This window comes from Gasterosteus aculeatus, chromosome 15 (assembly GCF_964276395.1).
Source record: "Gasterosteus aculeatus chromosome 15, fGasAcu3.hap1.1, whole genome shotgun sequence".
Taxonomy (NCBI): Eukaryota; Metazoa; Chordata; class Actinopteri; order Perciformes; family Gasterosteidae; genus Gasterosteus; species Gasterosteus aculeatus.
The window spans coordinates 961425-983387 of record NC_135703.1 but is presented as its reverse complement, the minus strand read 5'-3'; the positions used below and the strand labels follow the sequence as shown (position 1 = coordinate 983387).

Here is a 21963-nt window from a genome sequence, read left to right as displayed (position 1 = left end):
TAGAGTCAAACAGACCATGAAGCAGGGGACGCTTTAGGGCGGGGCTACATGCTGATTGACAGGTCCATTCCAAAGACGAGTGTGACGTCTCCACGTCCTTATATGGTCACTTCCTGTTCACTGGTTGTCGATGTGTGAGACAACGCATGAAGCACATTCTGAGCCGCAGCAAAGAGTTGTGAAATAAAGTAAAATACTTTGCTCTTTGTCGGAAAGGACAGATGCATGCTGGGAGATTCCACCTCAAACTCTCCAACCCCCCCAAAACCCCCCCGCTGCGCTCCCCTAGAACGCTGGAGGGGCTCGACCCTGTAACCACGGCAACCTTGACAAAAGTTGTTCTTTTCAGTCTGTGTGTGTGTGCGTGTGTGTGTGTGTGTGTGTGCGTGTGCGTGTGTGTGTGTGTGTGTGCGTGTGCGTGTTCCTCTGTGTGTGTGTGTGCTGACAGTAGCTTGCTGGCAGGCCGAGGCTCTACTGTTTATTGTGATGTTAGATGGAGGCTCTTCTCCACCTTTGAGGTGGGGGGATCATACAGATGTGTGTGATTGTGTTACAAATATAATAATACCACACAGAGTGATGATTTTCTCTCTGGTTCAGTCAACAGTGTCTATTGATACAAACGTCTTTATGAGACACAACTATCTGTGTCTCATCACGTGGACAAACCGGTCTATTGGATGTAGTCCATAAGTCTCCTTGTACGTGCATTTATCAACATGTTTACACGTATACATTATGTATACTGCTCCCGACACGTTCAGCCCATACATTGTTATTACATTTATCTATATATGTACTTATCATGTTATATATGTACTTATTAGTATATATGTACTTGTCTGATCATATCACAGGAGCAGCTTTGTCTTACAATCTTGTGTGTCTCTGTGTGCACTCAGTTCATTCTCACTTTCAGTGTTTCCTCCATTCTTGCATCCAGCTGGTGTGCGAGTGTGTGTGTTTGTGTGCGTTTGTGTGCGTTTCCACAGAGAGACAAAACAAGCATCAAACCTTGTAGCCGCGGTCAACCAATCAGACATCAAGGCCCCTGTAGTTCAGCCAATTGATGATCAAGGCTCCGGCCCCGAGTCCCACAGGGGGCGGAGCCAACGCTCCCTCCTCAGGAGTGTGTGTGTGTGTGTGTGTGTGTGTGTGTGTGTGTGTGTGGTATTTAACTGATTTCATTGAGACAGAGAGAAATGAACACACACACAGTTAGTAAGAAAAAAACCCTAAAACATGGACAGAATGTTTACGAGAGAACGGATCAGATTGAAGAGCTTTTGTGTGAAGAAATGTGTAAATATGAGCGCTTGTACAAGCCGTCATCGGCGGACTATCAGGACGCCGGATGGCCTCTGATTCGTGGAGGGAGATCTCCACAAACGAGGGGAACAAAGTTGTGGAGGAAAATACGGGACAAATGTTTTATACACATTCAAATAACTCTCTTAATCCCTTACACACAAAGACACATAAAATATATACATGTTCATATTTTAAATATATTTTTATATGATATATTTATTTACCGCGATTAATCGCGATTAAAAGTAATGCGTAATCACTTTAGAAAGCGTGTATTTTAGAATTTGTTAATTGTATTTTAAATCCAAAACTACACACATATGATGATGTTGGAGGTGGAGGGTTAACCCTAACAGATTCCAAACCACTGTCTTGGTCCTCTGCAGGTAGATGTTGAGATGGAAGTAGCCTAGCAGCTAGCTTAGCCTATCAGTCCTAAAGTAGTCTGTTTGCACTCGCCCCCCTTCTGTTTGACACGTGGAGGAATTCCTCTGCACAGTTATTCTGTTTGTTTTACTTCCAATGCAAAAAGCGTCTGACAGCATCTAAAAACATGTCTAAAACATGGACACAGAGTGAACTCACACACACATGAAGGCCGCCGCCTGTTTCTGCGTCTGCGTCTTGACGCACTGGTTTCACTTCCTGGTTGTAAAGTCTTGCGTGTGTTGCAGAGCGATTCACCTCCAGAACAACAGGTCCTCATAGTCCGCCAATGACGGCTTGTACAAGTGCTCATATTTACGCATTTCTTCCCACAAAAGCTCTTCAGTCTGATCCGTTCTCTCATAAACATTCTTGGGGGGGTCCTGCTCTCTTCTTATTGTCTTGTCCTCGAACGTGAGTCAACCAGGAGCATGCTGGGTTATGTTCGCGGCCTGCCAGCCCGGTTAGCTTAGCTACCATTGCTACTCACGATCCCCATTTAATAAATGTATGATATCACAAAAAAACAAATAAATGTAGTTAACTTCACCGGAGCTGCCGGCCGCCATCGTTGTGCATTAATACGCTTTTAAAAGATATTTCAGGGGCATCATTAAATGAGATCGTTGCCTTGTGATATTTAGTCACTAAAACCCCAAACTCCTTTGATCACATGACCCGAGAGGAGGTGGAGGAGGAAGAGGAGGAAGAAGAGGAGGAAGAGGAGGAAGAAGAGGATGAAGATCAGAAAAAAAGAAATTACTCCAGGTTTCATTTGAAAACATTTGGGAGCATTGAGTCATCAGACGTCCTCTCTGCCTGTGGCCGCTTCAGCCCAACTAATTACAGCCTGAGTGTGTGTGTGTGTGTGTGTCTGTGTGTGTGTGTGTGTGTCTGTGTGTGTGTGTGTGAGTGTGTCTGTGTGTGCACGCGTGTTCCTGCCGTCAAATTCTCATTTCAAATAGCCCATGGTGCTCTGATGGAGCGCAGGGTTGCACACACACACATACACACACACACACACACACACACACACACACACACACACACACACACACACACACACACACACATATGCATACACACACACACATATGCATACACACACACACACACACACACACACACACACACACGCACCTGCTTTCCAAAACCAATCAGTGTGGCTGCGACAAAGGGGCTCTGCCTCCACACACACACACACACACACACACACACACACACACACACACACACACGCACACACACACACACGGTGTGTCCTCTTAAGTGACAAATACTTAAACACACTTGGAGAAAGAACAATATGAAGACAACTATCTGTCCAAAAAACACAGTTTGTTATGTTAACAATTCTATACGACTGCTAACTACGCTAACCACGCTAACTATGCTGCTTAACTACGCTAACCACGCTAACTATGCTGCTAGCTACGCTTTGTAAACAACAACATGCAGATCTTACAAACTGCAGAAGAAGTGGCAGAAGAATGAAGTGAATTTGAATATCTTGAGTTTCAAAGTCATGAAACACGTTCTAATGTTGATCGAGTGAAGAATAATAGTAGTATAAAGTGAAAGGACACAGACGCACACACAGCAGGGGGCCGTGTCTCCTGCTCTCGTGGATTCTTCGTGTGGTTTTACGTCACACCATCTTTGTTTTGATGCAGAGTTCAAAGGTCAGCGTTCCTCGAGAACGTAAAATAGTGAATTAAATCAAAAAACACCCAATGCTTCTGAAAAGTGTTCGTATGTATTTGTGTTTTAATTGAAAGGTTCATTGTTTCTCATGTGAGGGGAAGTAAATGTGATTATTATTGATAATATGTGTTAATATGTTAATATATTAGCTGACTTTAATAATGCAGAAATACAGAAAAAAATAATGAAACTAGCAGATAATCCGGCATGTAAAATGCACCTTTAAGCCCCAACACCCCACGAAGGGAGACAGAGCGAGTGAGGGGGGAGCAGAGGAAAGGGGGGTTTCTTTAATTAGAGGCAGATGACTTTGCCACGCCTCAGAAGGCCTGAATTACACTGCAGGCTGCGAGGCGAGGCTAATTTCACATGTAATTGTTGCTGCAATCCTCGCTGTGCTGCTAACGCTCGCTGCCTCCCTCCACGGGGGGGGGGGGGGGGGGGGGGGAGGGGGGGGGGAGTAAGTGAAGAAACGTGTTTCTGCAAACCTCTGAAAACCTTCCTACTGTATCAGGAGGGAAGCAGGAAGGAAGGATGAGAGGCAGATGATTAAAGGAAGAGGATTTATAATAATATTTTATAGGAATTCAAATAACTCTCTTTATCCCTCACACACGTAAAATATATACATATTCATGTTTTACATTTAAAAATATTTTTTATATATTTATTTAGATGAAAACATTCATGCACTTTTCAATCGCGATTAATCGCGAAAAGTACTGCGTAATCACTTTAGAAAGCGTGTTTTGGTTTTTATTCCGTTCCATGTGTGTATGTACATGTATGTTGTAACAGAACACGGTAACGCGCTTTATGCAGTTACGAGTTTACAATCCATACAATATCATCTCGGATCCTTATTTATTGGTTTTTATTAAGGAGGTTTTCCTCGACCTCCCTTTGACCTCGCGTGATGACCTTTCAATCCAACAATAGATACACACGTTTGTAGTGTACTTCGTCTTAACCTTTCCCACCTGTGTGTGTGTGTGTTCATGTTCTCCGACTTCAGTGTGTCTTTGTGTGTTCGCTGACTCTGTGTGTGTGTGTGTGTCCTGTGGGAGGCTGTTTCCTGCGTGTTTGTTCTGTCAGTCTTGATAAAGTCGGGGATTTATCTGCTTCACAACAAAGAGACACAACTCACCAACTTTCTCTCTCTCTCGGTGCATGTTGTTGTGTGTGAGTGTCTGTGTGAGTGTGTGAGTGTGTGTGTGAGTGTGTGTGTGTGTGTCAGCGTGTGTGTGTGTGTGTATGTGTGAGTATAAGTGAGCGTGTGTGTGTGTGTTAGTGAGTGTGTGTGTGTGAGCGTGTGTGAATGTGTGTGTTTGAGTGTGTGAGCGTGTGTGTGTGTGAGTATGTGTGTGTGTGTGTGTGAGTGTGTGTGAGTGTGTGAGCGTGTGTGTGTGTGTGTGAGTATGTGTGTGTGTGTGTGTGTGTGTGTGTGTGTGTGTGTGTGTGTGTGAGCGGGTGTGAGTGTGTGTGAGTGTGTGTGTGTGAGTATGTGTGTGTGTGTGTGAGTATGTGTGTGTGTGTGTGTGAGTGTGTGTGAGTGTGTGAGTGTGTGTGTGTGTGTGTGTGTGTGTGTGAGCGGGTGTGAGTGTGTGTGAGTGTGTGAGCGTGTGTATGTGTGTGTGCGTGTGAGCGGGTGTGAGCGTGTGTGAGTATGTGAGTGTGTGTGTGTGTGTGTGTGTGTGTGTCAGTATGTGTGTGTGAGTATGTGTGTGTGTGTGTGTGTGTGTGAGTATGTGTGTGTGAGCGGGTGTGTGTGTGTGTGTGTGTGTGTGTGTGTGTGTGTTGTTTTTTCCCCTTAGTCATATATAATAACTGAATGTGGTTTATTGGTTGTTTTTCACCTTAGTTGTTGGTTTCTTTTCTCCTGCCGGTGTCTCGCCGGTCGGCGTCTCTGGACGGTAAATGGAGACACGTTGTCCAGACACGGAAAGGTGGTGTCACCGATCAAAAACATCTTGTCTGGATGTCTCAGTTACTGAAGCACGTGGTGTCTCACCGCAGACACCTGTACATGATCCTCAACAACCGCAATGTGGAGCTCAACCTCCGCTTCCCCGTTCAGGTCGATGATTATGAATACGAGATCCTGGTTGCGGTGAGGAGGGGCACGTGGATGAGGATCAACGTCAGTCGGAGATCCGACTAAAGAGTTTAGAAAATAAAGTAACAACTTTTTATTGTATAAGGATTTAGCTTAATTTACTTACTTACTACTAATAAACTTAATCTTAATCAAAAATACATGTTTCAAAATCCGTTCTTTGTATTTTCTTACACAAATAGACTTTTATTTTGAAAGTTTCTTCCACATTGGGAATTCAGATTCTCTCAAATACCTTTTGCTGCTCCATTATAACTAAGATAACACGACCGTGAAGCTCGTTGCGATGAGGAGATGAAATATTTGCTTCTGATTCACTTTACTGATTCAGTTTCAGTGTAAAAGAAGCTGATGAAGCTGAATGAAGCACGGAAGCCCAGAGAGGAACCTGCTGATCCGTTGATCATGATTAAGAAGGTTTTCAGATCATTGACGTTCCCCAAATACTTTGTTTTACCTGCAAGCTGTTTTATTCATCCTTGAAAAAGACGTTTCCCCTTTTATTTAATTTAGTCCCGATTAGATCAATTCTCCTGTCACGTGATGACTAACGAGATGAAAATGAATGAAACACGTTAAAAGTTCAAATAAATAACTATTAATAATCATTTAAAGGGAAAAACTTCTTCTGAGGTTTTATTCATCATTTTTGTCACTTTGTCTGAAGATATTTAGCGACTTGTGGATCAAAGAGGAAACCGGCACCGCTTCTTCACCTGACTTTATTTCCTGTGACGGTTTGTTTAAGACGGTGTGTGTGTCTGTGTGTGTGTGTGTGCGTGAGATTAATGTTTAATGTCATCTCAAGGGGAAAGACTCCTTTTAAACGCCAGTGTGTGTTTTTGTGTGTAACACTCATGACAACACACAATATTACTGTTGCAAAGTGAGTTGGAGCTCTGATACACAATTAACGTGTGTGTCACATTGTGTGTGTGTGTGTGTGTGTGTGTGTTCTCCATTCATCACCCTGCTCTCCGTTTGACCTTGGAACCTTCTTCATTAGAATAAAGATTGTCTGTCGTTTAGGCTCCATGGTCGGTCTTCTGGACGCACACACACACACACACACACACACACACACACACACACACTCACACGTACACACACACTCACACGTACACATACACACACACGTACACATACACACACATACATACACATACCCAACACACACGCACACACACGCACACACACACACACACACACACACACACACACACACACACACACACAGAGCAATGCTATTACATTTCTGTCACTGTAGTGAGGAGGAGAGGAGGAAGAGGAGGAGAGGAGGAAGAGGAGGAGAGGAGGAGAGGAAGAAGAGGAGGAGAGGAGGAAGAGGAGGAGAGGAGGAAGAGGAGGAGAGGAGGAAGAGGAGGAGAGGAAGAAGAGGAGGAGAGGAGGAAGAGGAGGAGAGGAGGAAGAGGAGGACAGGAGGAGAGGAGGAAGAGGAGGAGAGGAGGAGAGGAGGAAGAGGAGGAGAGGAGGAAGAGTAGATGCGTAGTAGATATATTAGTTTGGTTTGTAAAAATCAAAAAAATGCTAATCCACATTTCATGTGCCGCCACCACACGCAGACACACACTAACGCACACAAACACACACGCATACCAACACACACAGACACACACAGCGGTGTTAGCCAACAACAGAGGGTGCGTTGTTGGCTAACACCTGTCCACTCAGTAGGACTGTAAAACACACACAGACACACACACACACACACACACACACACAGACACAGACACACACACGGACACCAGCTGCAATTCTTCCAGCGACCACACGAGGCTCCAACAGAGAGTCCACCAACGTCCCAATCACAATAATCCACGATATCTTCGGTTTGCCCCCCGTGTCCCCCCCGTGTCCCCCCCCCGTGTCCCCCCCCGTCCCCCCCGTGTCCCCTCCCAGCACAAAGCTTCTCTTTGTCCAGGAGCTGAATGGTGGGCTCCCTCCAGCTTCCTTGGGGTCTCTGACACACACACAGCGTTCGTCCTGCTGTACTTGTGAGGACCTTCCTCTCCACAGACCAGCTGACCCTGGTCTTGCTTCAACCCACCGACCCGCTGAGGGCCCTTTAAGGGGCCTCAGACCAGCTGCAGGTCGCCGCCTGCAGAGTGACAGCGTTCTATGACGCTGAAACACCAGCGAGCATCGTCCCACTGGCTTTGAGCGGAGTTCACAGTATCTCTGGAGCGCCGCTCGGCTTTCTTCTTCTTCTGCTCGCCGTTGTGCCGCTGGACGTCGTCTCTGCCAGAAGAGAGATTTCTCAGGGTTCTTAGGGGGTCAAAGGTCACCTGGCATCTCGCACTCACTTTATCCGTCTCGCTCTTGTTCCGTTGCTCACTCGAGTGGTTTCGAAAGGAGAGAAAACGCCGTCGGTTGTCATGGTGACAACAAACATCAGTGTGCCAATAAGGCACATGGGCTTTAGCCTGCTAGCTAGCTAGCATATATCATATATACATATGTCCATAAATCCCTCTCAAATGTTCCACCCTGTGTATTTGTTGTTTATATATTTATTTCCTTTGAATTCTCTTCTTTAATGGACACTTGGATCAGTTTGTGAATTCGGCTCTCAGCTTCTTTTTCATGTGTCTCGCTTTCCACAGACCAGTAGAATCGTTACGCACTTTGCTTTGTGCTAATGACCTAACGCACACAGACACACACACACAGACACACAAACGTGACTCGCTGCGAGGCTGAATGGACGAGCCGTCTTTGCCGGCCAGTCAAATGGCTCATTCATCTGGTTTCCATGGCAACAATTAAAACACGTTGCCGGATCTTTTGTTGCTTCGCTTCGTATTTAGAGAGTTTTTCTCTCTTTTTTGTTGTTGTTGTTTTTGTTGAAAGAGAAACGTCCAGAAAACTCACCGAGTGCAGATTTCAGTTTAATATTTAAATGTTTAAATGAGGTCAGTTTCACACCGTGAAGATGCTGAGAAGCAGAAATAACTTTTATGTTTGTGTGAATAAGGGATGGATAAAAAAATGTGTGCTAAACATTAGTTGTTCTCAGATTTGAGCAAAAAAAGAGCAAAAGCTTGTTAAAAAACACCTTTTTAGGCGAATTAGAAACACACCCAAACACGTACACACACACACACACACACACACACACACACACACACACACACACACACACACACACACACGCAGGTTGAAGCGTGTGGCACATAAATGGCGTGTCAACAAGCCACTTCCTGCTCTTTCAGAGCCGGTTGGACACACACACACACACACACACACACACAGTGTTTTTCCTTTCTCTTAATGAACAAATGTTACTATGAGCTCTAGTAACAGACAGTCAGACTTATAAGAACTGTTATTAAAGATATATAATGTTTGCTGGGATGTGGAAGGAGCTAAAAAAAATGGAAATAAAATTCAGATTCATGTTGTTATTTACTGCTCGCCGTGGCGTTTTTATCAAACCAGTCACTCAACAGGAAGTGACCATGTAAGGACAGAGGAGGAAGTACAGACTCCATATATCTCGTAGACACCTGTCAATCAGCGCGTAGCCCCGCCCTAAAGCGCCCCCTGCTTCATGGTCTGTTTGACTCTAAATGGACCATAATTCACTAAATGAACATCATGTTGTGTTGAAGAAGACTTGAAACTAGAGACTGAGACATAAACTCATGTTTACTGAGGGAATAAATCCAGAGAGAAGTAGAGTCATTTCCTCATAGACGTCTATGGGAGCAGAGGAGTCGCCCCCTGCTGGTCACTGCAGAGAAGTAGAGTCATTTCCTCATAGACGTCTATGGGAGCAGAGGAGTCGCCCCCTGCTGGTCAGTAGAGATGATGCAACTTTTAAGCGTGACGGTGGCCGCCTGGTTTGTTTTTTTCATAAATATAAGATACGTTCACTGGAGCACATTTCCTATCTTCTTATTATGTGGTATTTACTGCAAAGAAGAAGTAAAGCCTAGTTTATGCTTCTGTCCCTTGCGTGTCTTTTCACACCTCCTTGCGTCCGTCGACCCATTTTTCTAGACTAGCGTCAAAAGCAACGCAGCCTCCCTCCGTTTTCACAGCACAATACGGCCGTTATTAAAAGGAAGAATGTTTACGAGAGAACGGATCAGATTGAAGAGTTTTTGAGGGAAGAAATGCGTAATATGAGCGCTTGTACGAGCCGTCATTGGCGGACTATGAGGACGCCGGATGGCCTCTGATTCATGGAGGGAGATCTCCACAAACGAGGGGAACAAAGTCGTGGAGGAAAATACGGGACAAATGTGTCCGCGAAAAGGAGGAAACAAAGAAAATGAGAAGATGAAGAAGAAAAGGAGGAGGACTAAGAGGACGAGGAGGACAAAGACGCCTCCTTATCGCCCCCCAAACTCCAGCTGCCGTGACGACAGAACGGTTCCGTTACGCCTCCGACGAACTTCCCTCATTTGGCGGATGAGAAGAAGAAAAAGTGCATTAAATGTTTTTCATGTATGACTGGATTTCTGCTGACATTTCAGCTCCGTCCTCATTAATATGGAGACCAAATTAAACTTATGATTGCTTGTTGATTTTCTATCTACCCCCTTCTCGTCGCCCCCCTCCCACCTCCCCTCCGTCTCGCCGGCTTCCTCAAGCGTTTATCTTGTTTCTGGGTGTTTGGAAATCGCTTCTTGTTCTTGAAATCATACAAGTATCAATACGTCTTTATTAAATATACCAAAAGTATAATGAATATTAACATGTCTTTGGAAAATAGTTTTTTTTCCTTCATATGGAGTTTAATTACAGAATACACTAATAATAATAATAATAATACACCACTTTACAGTTTTTATTCAGTATTCCATCCTCCTTCACTTCTCTTTTATTTACTGTATCTCCCTCCTTCTCTCTCGATGTCTTCATGGTCTCCCCCCTCCGTCTCTCTCCTTCCTCAGGCCTGTTTCTCAGTCCACCCTTGCATGGAGATTGACTAGAGGCATGAATACATCACAACTACCCATCCATGCCCCCCCGATAGATCCCTCTCTCAGCACTTATCTTAAAGTTTGGATCTCATGCATATTAATCGCCGTGTCTGACGTCCCTTCTCTGCTTCGTTTCTATGTCTTTGGATCCGTGGCATCCTTCAAACAAATAACAACAATAACAACAACACCCCCCCCCCCCCCTCACCAGCTCCCTTTCCCCCTTTTTAAATCAATATTTCCCATCAGCAAATAAATCGTATAATTTCCTGACTCTTAGACGAGTGCGACGCCGACATATTTGCCTTTCTTTTTTTCGGTGCTGTCGATCTGGTTGTCGCGGCGCGGCTATTAGCTAAGTGAAGGGGATGGATGGCCACGAGGCGCCGAGCGATAGCATCTCCATCAGAACCGCCGACAGTGAAAAATGGCTGCCGCCTCTCTGATGACAGCGCAGCAAAAACACACACACACACAGTCACAGAAGAGACATTTAAATATTCAAATGGGAACGGGCGGTAATGATAAACGACGAGGGAAAAGTAGAATCAAGTAGCTATTGATGCGGAAAATGAAAAGAGGAGAAAAAGAAAGAGGAGGAGGAGGAAATTAAGCAAGAAAGAGAAAAAAATAGATGCAGGCCTTGAAGAAGAGTTACGCAGACGGACGGAAGGAAGTAGTGGAGGAGTAATACAACAAGACAATACAAAGGGGAAGAACGAGAAGAAGGGAATCAACCTTGGCGTGGTGGCGTCATGTGACCGTGGTGGAGATCCTTTATGGTCTAACACGAAGTCATGTGACCTTGATGGAGATCCTTTATGGTCTAACACGAAGTCATGTGACCTTGATGGAGATCCTCATAGTCTAACGTGAAGTCATGTGACCGTGGTGGAGATCCTTTATGGTCTAACATGAAGTCATGTGACCGTGGTGGAGATCCTTTATGGTCTAACATGAAGTCATGTGACCGTGGTGGAGATCCTTTATAGTCTAACATGAAGTCATGTGACCGTGGTGGAGATCCTCTATAGTCTTCCTGTTGGTCTTGAAAAATATTTAATTCCTCCAGAAATCTAAAGAAAAATAAATGCTTTCCGGTATTCAGTGTGTGAGGAAACAAAATCTGTGTCTTTTGGTTGAATTTACTAACGTGTCTCGTTGGGTTTAGTGGACCTTTTCCCCCTCGTTCGTACCTCAGAAGCATCATTAGTGACAATGTGTTCAGTACGTTTCAATGAGCCACAACGACACACGATGTAGGAAAGGAGCTGAGCGCCTCGGCTCCCGACCGCGGCGCTCATACAGGAGCTATCCTCCGACACAAAATGGAGCGCTCCTTTAAAAGCATCTCCAGAAGGGTGCGTTTGATTCCTGCCACAGCTGCAGCTCTAAAGCCCGAGAAGCTGCTGCTGAGGCCTCAAAGGTTCAGTCACGAGACGAGCGGCAACAAAACAACAGAAGAAGAAGATGCGCTTGAGCATCAAATACCCCTGAAGACTCCAGGAGCTTCTTCTTCTGTGGTGGATTCCAGCGGAGACTCCGAGTCTGGTATGAGAGAGATAAATTCCACCAGGTCTCCGACTAAATATGGCTCCTTCTTTTAGAGGAAACTGCTCGGCTGTTTGTTTCTGTGCTCAGAAGCTTCCTAAACTTCCTTAATCTTCATCTTTAGCAAATTTAGTCGCTGCTCGTGGAAATTATAAAGACAATAAATAACATATCGAGACAGCTGACTGATACATTCAGAGTGAATGTTTCCCAAATCTATGCTAATGTGTTTGGGATTCATTCATTTGAATGCTTATTTAGTTTGTGATACACACACGCCGTAATGTTGTTGTTTTGTTCATCAAACATGGAAACGTCTTCAGAGATACTCAAAGTGAAATAAGAACGTGTGTCCTGAAAGTGAGAGATGACGCGTCTCTTTGTCAAAAGTTCTCTCATCTTCTGGAACAAGTTGGCTTCAGAGCCTTGAATGAAGCAACGTTTGAGGGAATCAAACCGTGTGCAGATGTCAAACATCTTCTTGCTTCACGGGGTTCGTATGATGGGATGAAAAGCTTCATGTATGTGAGTTTGTGTCATGGTTACTAATGGTGAGGCTCAGTGGGCACTCAAACAGAACCTGGTTCTGAAGGATCATGTCGGGGTTCTGAAGGAACCTGTTGTTATTCTAGTTCTGAAAGATCATTTCGGGGTTCTGAAGGATCTTATCGGGTTCTGGTTCTTAGGGATCATGTTGTAGTTCTGGTTCTGAATGATCATGTCGGGGTTCTGAAGGATCTTATCGGGTTCTGGTTCTGAGGGATCATGTTGTAGTTCTGGTTCTGAAGGATCATGTCGGGGTTCTGAAGGATCTTATCAGGTTCTGGTTCTGAAGGATCATGGTGTAGTTCTGGTTCTGAAGGATCTTGTCGGGGTTCTGAAGGATCTTATCGGGTTCTGAAGGATCTTATCGGGTTCTGGTTCTGAAGGATCATGGTGTAGTTCTGGTTCTGAAGGATCATGTCGGGGTTCTGAAGGATCTTATCGGGTTCTGGTTCTGAAGAATCATGTTGTAGTTCTGGTTCTGAAGGATCATGTCGGGGTTCTGAAGGATCTTATCGTGTTCTGGTTCTGAAGGATCATGTTGTAGTTCTGGTTCTAAGGATCATGTCGGGGTTCTGAAGGATCTTATCGGGTTCTGGTTCTGAAGAATCATGTTGTAGTTCTGGTTCTGAAGGATCATGTCGGGGTTCTGAAGGATCTTATCGGGTTCTGGTTCTGAAGGATCATGTTGTAGTTCTGGTTCTGAAGGATCATGTCTGGGTTCTGAAGGATCTTATCGGGTTCTGGTTCTGAAGGATCATGTTGTAGTTCTGAAGGATCTTATCGGGTTGTGCCTCTGAAGGATCCTATTGGGTTCTGGTTCCGAAGGTTCATGGTGTAGTTCTGGTTCTGAAGGATCATGTCGGGATTCTGAAGGATCTTATTGGGTTCTGGTTCTGAAGGATCATGTTGTAGTTCTGGTTCTGAAGGATCATGTCGGGTTGTGCCTCTGAAGGATCATGTTGTAGTTCTGGTTCTGAAGGATCATGTCGGGATTCTGAAGGATCTTTTTGGGTTCTGGTTCTGAAGGATCATGTTGTAGTTCTGGTTCTGAAGGATCATGTCGGGATTCTGAAGGATCTTATCGGGTTCTGGTTCTGAAGGATCATGTTGTAATTCTGGTTCTGAAGGATCCTGTCGGGTGATGTTTAAAGTCCTCCGTCCTCCCTCCTCCTCCTCCAGAGCAGCCACGCCGAGCTGGTAGCGATGGAGACCCGGAGGACCGGCCTGCTGGGCCGAGCCGAGTCCCTGAAGAGGAGCGGCGCCCAACTGCCCGCCAACTTCCACCGCAACGCACACAACCTGACGCACACGTGGAGGCAGCTGGAGGTAACACACAGACACACACAGACACACACAGATGTTTCCGCTCTGACTCGACCGTGTGAGTCTCATTGGATCCAGAACACAAAGATGGTGATGAGTCGTCTCCATTAAAGCAGGACTTCAGAGGTGGAGGCTAATACGCTCCTTTAAAGGTGGAGGATTCTATACAAGAGCGCCGTGACCTGTCAATCACGGTAAGCCCCGCCCCAAAGCCCCCCCTCAAGGAGACTTGAAACTAGAACCAACAGCATCAGTTTCATCCCGTCTCTCAGAGGGTGAACTTTCTAACTCCCCCCCGACTGCCCCTGAGGCCGCGTGCCTTGCCGATGGGCACGGCGGCGGCGCTCGATGGTCTCCGCCCGGGCGTCCTGATTAAACCGCCGACAGCTGGCGCCTCGGATGAGACGCCGTGACTTTGTTCATCTGAAGAATCAAACCACCGACACTCTGAGCTCGGTCACACAAACACAGAGAGCCATCTGTGTGTGTGTGTGTGTGTGTGTGTGTGTGTGTGTGTCTGTGTGTGTGTGTGTGTGTGTGTGTGTGTGTGTCTGTGTGTGTGTGTGTGTCTGTGTGTGTGTGTCTGTGTGTTATGGAAGTGTTTGTTTACATTTACATCTCAGCCTCAGCACCCGATTCCATTTCGAAATTAAACAGCAACAGATGAGACCCCCCCCCACACACACACACACACACGCACACACACGCACAGACACACAGACACACACACACACAGACACACACACACACAGACGCACGCACAGACACACACAGACACACACACACACAGACGCACGCACAGACACACACACACACACACAGACAGACACACACACACACACAGACAGACACACACACACACACACACACACACACTCTCTATAAAGTAGATTAAAGATCTTTAAACCTGCAGGAATCTTAACAGGGATTTATTATTGTTTGACATTTCATCCAGAAAATAATCGATAAGTAAAAACCCAATGATGAACATTTCTGTTTGTTGCTGCCAGACATTCTTCCTCCTCCTCCTCCTCCTCCTCCTCCTCCTCCTCCACCTCCTCCTCCTCCTCCTCCATCATCCTCCGTCGCTCTTCCTCCCATGCCCCCCCCCCTCCATTCCTCCTCTTTACACATCTCTCTCCCGCTCTTTCTTATCTCCATTTTCAAGGTGATTTTGTTTTTCTTGCCAAAGAGTTCACTATCTATCAAAGCCCCCCCCCCCCATCTCCCCCTCCCCCCCTCCCCCCACACACACCCCCCTCTTCCAACATGGCGTCTGAGTAGCATATTAACGGGCCTATCAGGGCAGACGTGGGCATCTGCTGCTCTGACACAAACTGGGAATTAACTGGAATTGATGTCGTGTGTCTCTCTGAACTGTCTCACCTTACACACACACACAGAGACACACACACAGACACACACACACACACAGACACACAGACACACACACACACACACGCTCGCTGAAGAAATAAAAGGTTGTAAATTAACTTTGATCTTTTCTGTAGTGGATTTTGGCGGCAGCTTGTCAGCGGTTCAAGGTCAAGCTGTGATGATAGAGGGGGGGGTTGGGGGGGTTGGGGGGGTTACAATTGTAGATCATACATCTGTGTTTTAGTGAAGACGGGAACTCGTCCTCCAGCTGAATATATATATATATATATATATATATATATATATATATATATATATATATATATATATATATATATATATATATATATATATATATATATTTCATATATGAATCGAGAGCTCGCAGCAGAAACAAACTGAGGCGTTTGGTTTGGTTTCAGCTGCAGTTAAATGAACATTTAAAGTGGTTTGTGTTTTTTCCCATCATGCTCCGGGGGAGGTTCAACCTGCAGGGAGAACAACTCTCTTTATCGTCCTATTTGTTCATTTGCTTTCTCTGTGTCGCTTTCTGTGTTTCTCCCCCAATAATGTGGTGTTCCTGTTGTCTCCTCTGAATGCAGCCGGCGTCTCTCTTTGTTGTCTCCTAATTATTTCCCCCTCTGTCTCTATTGTTGTTCTTCTCAGTGCTCTCAGATACACAATTTGCATCCTTGAAAAGAGAATCCATCTGCAGGATGATGCATATCACCTCCGAGCTTCACTAAATCTGCATTTCCTCATCTTTTGTTTAGCTTATAATAAAAGTTAAGAGAAGAAAGTTTGATCTCTTTTGGTTTAAATTATTATTTTTTCACTTCGACAAAATCACTTTGTGCTTTGTGTCTCCTCACCACGCCGACGCTGTCAGACTCACACCGGGGGGGGGGGTCCTTTGGGGGGGTTGGGCCTTGATCTAGTAAACTTCAATGTTTATCTTAAGTAAATTTGATTTAACGAATAATACATCTTCTGAATTTGTCTGAGTGTGTAAAGTAGTAGTAATAGTTTTGTCGTAGTACTATAATAATAATACTATAATCATCTAACGTATCTGACATGGAGACAAGCTCCGCCTCCAACCTCTGAACCAGAAGCCGATTGGACCCATCAGATCATGTGACGTAAACGCGTAGAAGACGAGTAACGGCCGCAACAAACATGCCAGTACAACACGGGCGTACTGAAGTACAAGTACATCAGAATGACCAAAAAGCATCACAGCTGAGTACTTTTCAGGAAAAACACACACAAAAAGACGAGCACACGCACACACAGACACACACTCGCTCTCTGGACCCTGGTGGGGAAAAGTCTCTCTCAGCGTCTCACCGTGATCACACACACACAGACACACACACACACTCTCTTGTGGTTGTGAGTCCCTCCTGGTTGAGGGTGTGGTTGCTTCGCCCGTTTGATGGCGTGTAAATGGCCAAAATATAAATTTTGCTGTGCGACTGAATCCCGGCTCTGAATTAGCAGCTGATCTTTTTGCACCTGGAAAACCAGCGGCTCCCCTGCGATGCTTTGTTCCCACGACGACAACAACAACAACAACATCAGCAACACACGGATAATTCACGGGCCCGATAACAACATTAGCAGCGTGCGCTTCCTAACACAGCGGGAGGAGGCGGAGTCTGAGTGTGATACTTTGTGTGTACTCTTACTGCAGTAAACATGTACTTTAAGGTTTACATACTTCTGATGAGTCGCTGTTATTGATCCGATCTGATTCATGACGCCGTCTCTATTGATGATGGGATATCGGCACGGCAATGACTCCTCCCCCTTTCCCTCCTCTCGCCCTTCAGAACCTCCTCTCACAGCACTCGGCCCCAGGCTCCTCCTCCTGCTCCGCCTCCTTCCACCAGAGCGAGCCGGCGAGCGCCGGCCAGCAGGAGGAGGCGCCCCGCTCGGCCCTCTCGCCGCTCACCAACTCGCTGCTGGAGCAGCTGGAGGCCCGCATCAAGGAGCTGAAGGCCTGGCTGAGGGACACCGAGCTCCTCATCTTCAACTCCTGCCTGGGGAGGGACAAGGAGGCCTCGGAGCAGCTCGCCAGCTTCAAGGTACCTTCACCCGCTCTGCCGTGGTCCTCTGCTCCTCAGAGCTCTGAGCTCAAGCACCTGACATCCCATAATCCACCGCTCCATCGTCTTCATCCACGGCTGCGAAGAAACAAGTCAAACGCAAAGAGCTGAATATTCACTCAATGTTTAACGCCTCGTAACGTGGCGGCTGGGCGAGTGGAGCAGAGGGTCGGCGGTTCGATTCCCGCATGCCCACGTGTCCTCGGGCCTTGTGTGAGTGTAACTGATGCACAGGTGTCACTTTGTGTGGGTGTGAATGGTTGAATAGATGTTAATGGGTGTGAATGGGTGAAGGAGGACATGAAGTGTTAAAGCGCTCTTAGTTGTCGGTGGACTACGGTCAAACTTCCTTATTTCAGGTAAAGTTTTCAAGATAAAATGAGGATTTTTTCAGGATATAATACGGGAAAATAACCAGTTTGTGCACCGATCAACTCGATGCACACAGGAAGCTACAGATGATTACGTTATTCATGTACAGTTTAACAAATAACTTTACTTCTCCAACTTCCAGTCATGTGACAAAGCTCTGGCCAATCAGCATTAAGCTTTGAAAGAAAAACCCTCTCCTGTGTGTGTCTGTGTGTTGATGATGAAGTACAGAGATGCCTCCTCGTAATGAGGCCAGATGAAGGCAGCGCTGTTGCCGAGCGATGGATGTATGGAGGAAACAGCAGTTAGCCTTAAGAGCCGCGGGACGCTAACAGGATATTAATCAGCCCGCGTCACACAGCGAACAGCTAGCTGCGCTGATTAGCTTAGCCCTGCCGTGTGACTGACAACCAGCCACACACACACACACACACACACACACACAATGCAGACAGAAGTGCATTAATTCATGTATGTTTTTAGTGCACACACACACATGTTTATGCAAATGAGTGACACATGCAAACATAAAGATGACTGTGACACAAAGACGCACACACAACCCCGAGATGCTGTTTCATCATAGAGGACATGTTTCTATTTAAACGTGAGAAATCATCTCATGAACGTCTTTCATAAACTGCATCTGTCCTCTTAAGTCAGTGTGTCAATCAGCGTGTAGCTCCGCCCCAAAGCATCCCCTCCGTGGTGTGTGAAGGGACCTGTCAATCAGCGTGTAGCTCCGCCCCAAAGCATCCCCTCGTGGTGTGTGAAGGGACCTGTCAATCAGCGTGTAGCTCCGCCCCAAAGCATCCCCTGCGTGGTGTGTTAAGATACCTGTCAATCAGCGTGTAGCTCCGCCCCAAAGCATCCCCTGCGTGGTGTGTTAAGATACCTGTCAATCAGCGTGTAGCTCCGCCCCAAAGCATCCCCTCCGTGGTGTGTTAAGGGACCTGTCAATGAGCGTGTAGCTCCGCCCCAAAGCATTCGCTCCTTCATGGTGTGTTAAGGGACCTGTCAATCAGCGTGTAACTCCGCCCCAAAGCATCCCCTCCGTGGTGTGTGAATGGACCTGTCAATCAGCGTGTAGCTCCGCCCCAAAGCATCCCCTGCGTGGTGTGTTAAGATACCTGTCAATCAGCGTGTAGCTCCGCCCCAAAGCATCCCCTCCGTGGTGTGTTAAGGGACCTGTCAATCAGCGTGTAGCTCTGCCCCAAAGCATTCGCTCCTTCATGGTGTGTTAAGGGACCTGTCAATCAGCGTGTAGCTCCGCCCCAAAGCATATCCTGCCTCATGATGTGTTAAGATACCTGTCATCCAGCGTGTAGCTCCGCCCCAAAGCATCTCCTGTCTCATGATGTGTTAAGGGACCTGTCAATCAGCGTGTAGCTCCGCCCCAAAGCATCTCCTGTCTCATGATGTGTTAAGGGACCTGTCAATCAGCGTGTAGCTCCGCCCCAAAGCATCTCCTGTCTCATGATGTGTTAAGGGACCTGTCAATCAGCGTGTAGCTCCGCCCCAAAGCATCTCCTGCCTTATGGTGTGTTTGACCCTAAATGGACCATCACTTACTAAGTGAACCTCATGCTGTGTTGAAGAAGAAGACCTGCTGGAGGAGTCTGGGGAGAAGAGACACTACCGCTTTGGTCCACAGGGGGCGTCACAACAAAGTAAAGTGAATATAGGAACTTGTTTTTATAAGAGTAATTACATAGGAGTAATATAATAGACACACACACACACACACACACACACACACACACACACACACACACCGGTGGCCCTAAATGATGAAACTACATAAAATAGACTTTGACTGAAGGACTGAAGGACTGAATTACTTTTGATCCTTGTCACAGCTCTCAGTGGGAAGCATCGATTTCAGGCCCTGAGCTTCTGGAGAAATGAAGATTGGAAATGTTGATAGCAGACATTTGAATGGAGGGAGAGGGGGGGAGAGGAGGGGGGAGGGGGGGAGAGGGGGGAGAGGGGGGGGCTGCATCTTAGCGATCATCTGTTTTTGGTTCGATTGCTGCGCTGACTTCAGCTGATTACTGTACGGCTGTGAAAGAGGAAGCAGCGGGGGGTCGGCTGAGCTCGAAGGATTACACACTGTGACACACACACACACACACACACACACAGGAAGACATTTCATAAAGATTAAAAGTACACAAGCACTCGTCAAATAACTTTCGTTAGATTTGTTTATATTTTTATCCACTACTTGTGTGACCTTTGACCCTCTGAAACATCCGGCACCCTTCATAGGTCACTGTGCTTGGAGCTGATTTACTTCACCATAACTTGTGTAGTTATTTAACACAATTTGTTATTAAACCATATAATATATTAATATATTATATTGCTATTAAAGTACTACGCAGCAAAACTGAGTAACTCTTGAACGCTAATGAACGCTTGAGTTCACAGATCATCTCAGTCTACTAATTGTAATAAATAATAAATATCCATCTATAATAAATGAAAAAATAGCCTCCCATCAGAATCCTTCTGACAGCTTACTGCTCGACAGCGTTTTTCCTTAATGTTCGACGTGGTGGAGCGACATCACCCCCCTCTGCCCCCCCCCCCGTGCACCAGCTCCTCGCAGGCCGCTAATAGAAGGTGACAGCGAGGCTCTGATATCGATACCTGCTGCATGATGAGGGTTAAAGATCCACGACTCCCTGCCAAGAGCGTGTGAGTGCGTGTGCACGTGCGTGTGCGTGTGTTTGTGTGGGTGTGTGCGTGTGCACGTGCGTGTGTTTGTGTGTGCACGGCCGTGCGCCCGTATGTGTTTTTGAAGAGCTGTTTTCCCGTTAAGAGTTGCTCGTTAGGGGTTGAAGGCAAAGCAAACAGGTGAGACGTTGCCGCGGTAACAGAGCCCACAAACACGACGTCGACTTTCATCTTCATCTGCTCGGGGAGAAGAGAAAACTCTTTGATGCGCTCTGAGGAGCAGACACGGAGAGAGAGGGAATCAAACAGAAAGTTAGTGAATCGGCTCAGAAGAAGAAGCTGGTGAGGACGAGAAGAAACGAGCAGAGGAGATCTCCATGAAAGGTCATGATGTCCTCACTGTGTCCATGTTCATCTCTCAGCGTCGTTGTCTTTAGACGAACACAGGACTTTAACCCAAAGAATCCGCGCTGGCCTCTTCTACTTTACTGTTACCCGTGAACCAGAACCAGCCTGGAGGAGAGGCTCAATGACGAGGTGCTCTTGAGCAAACCTCCAGAGGCAGAACATGCAGCTTTTGTCTCTCTCAGCACACCGATGAAAGCAGCTGGGACAGAGACATGAGGACGTTACCACGAGACAGAAAGGGGGACAGAGAAGACGTGAAGTGAGAGACGGGGGGTGTGAACCAAAGCGCCGGGCGGCTGCAAGCGTTGTGGGTCGGCGAGGGATTCGTGTGTGGGAACAAACCGTCGACAGGAATTCATTAAGCTCGTCCGCGATAACGAGTGCTTGTGGTTTTAATTGACTTAATCAACAAATAGAATTAATCAGAGATTTCTAATTAATGGTAATTGATTGAAATATCCACCGGGTCACCGAGGGAGCGCCCCGACCCCCCTCTGTTTGTTTCTGTGTCCTCACTTCACTCTGTGCCCTTGTCCTCTTTCCTTCTCGTCCTCATGTTGTTTTTGTCGTCTACGTCTTTGTCCTCCTTCATTTCTTTTTATTTGTCATTTTGGTTCTCCACCTTCTCGTCCTTGTCTCTGCTCAACGTCTCTACAGACAAGTCAAGTCAAGTCAAGTCATTTTATTTTGTATAGCCCAGAATCGCAAATTACAAATTTGCCTCAGAGGGCTTTACAGTCTGTACACATACGACATCCTCTGCCCCGAAACCCACCATCGGCACAGGAAAAACTCCCCAAAAAATGAAAAAACCCTTACAAGAGGGAAAAAAGGGAAGAAACCTTAGGGAGAACGTCAGAGGAGGATCCCACTCCCGGGATGGACAGACTACAATGGATGCCATGTGTACAGAATGAACAATGTATAATACATGCAATTCCTATGACAGAAATGATTCAAGTAATTGTGAGTAGTAAGCCAGGCGCACAGCAGGACCACTGCAGAGGCAACCACCATCAGATAGAACCACCATCCACAGAATCCTGTGGGGAGGGAGAGCACAGAGATTTTAGGAGAGGGTAAT

General features: G+C 46.3%; 1 protein-coding gene across 4 annotated transcripts in view; it reads left to right on the top strand.

Annotated features, from left to right (window-relative positions):
• The window catches only part of akap6 (A kinase (PRKA) anchor protein 6), a 93348-nt gene that overhangs the window by 56752 nt on the left and 14633 nt on the right, over positions 1-21963 (top strand). For 3 of the 4 annotated variants that reach the window (XM_078089182.1, XM_078089184.1, XM_078089185.1), the window contains 2 exons: positions 13786-13932; positions 17142-17396. In XM_078089182.1, coding sequence (XP_077945308.1) covers positions 13786-13932; positions 17142-17396 — 402 coding nt within the window. The remainder of the gene's footprint in view (positions 1-13785; positions 13933-17141; positions 17397-21963) is intronic. The other variant, XM_078089183.1, reaches the window with a different exon arrangement.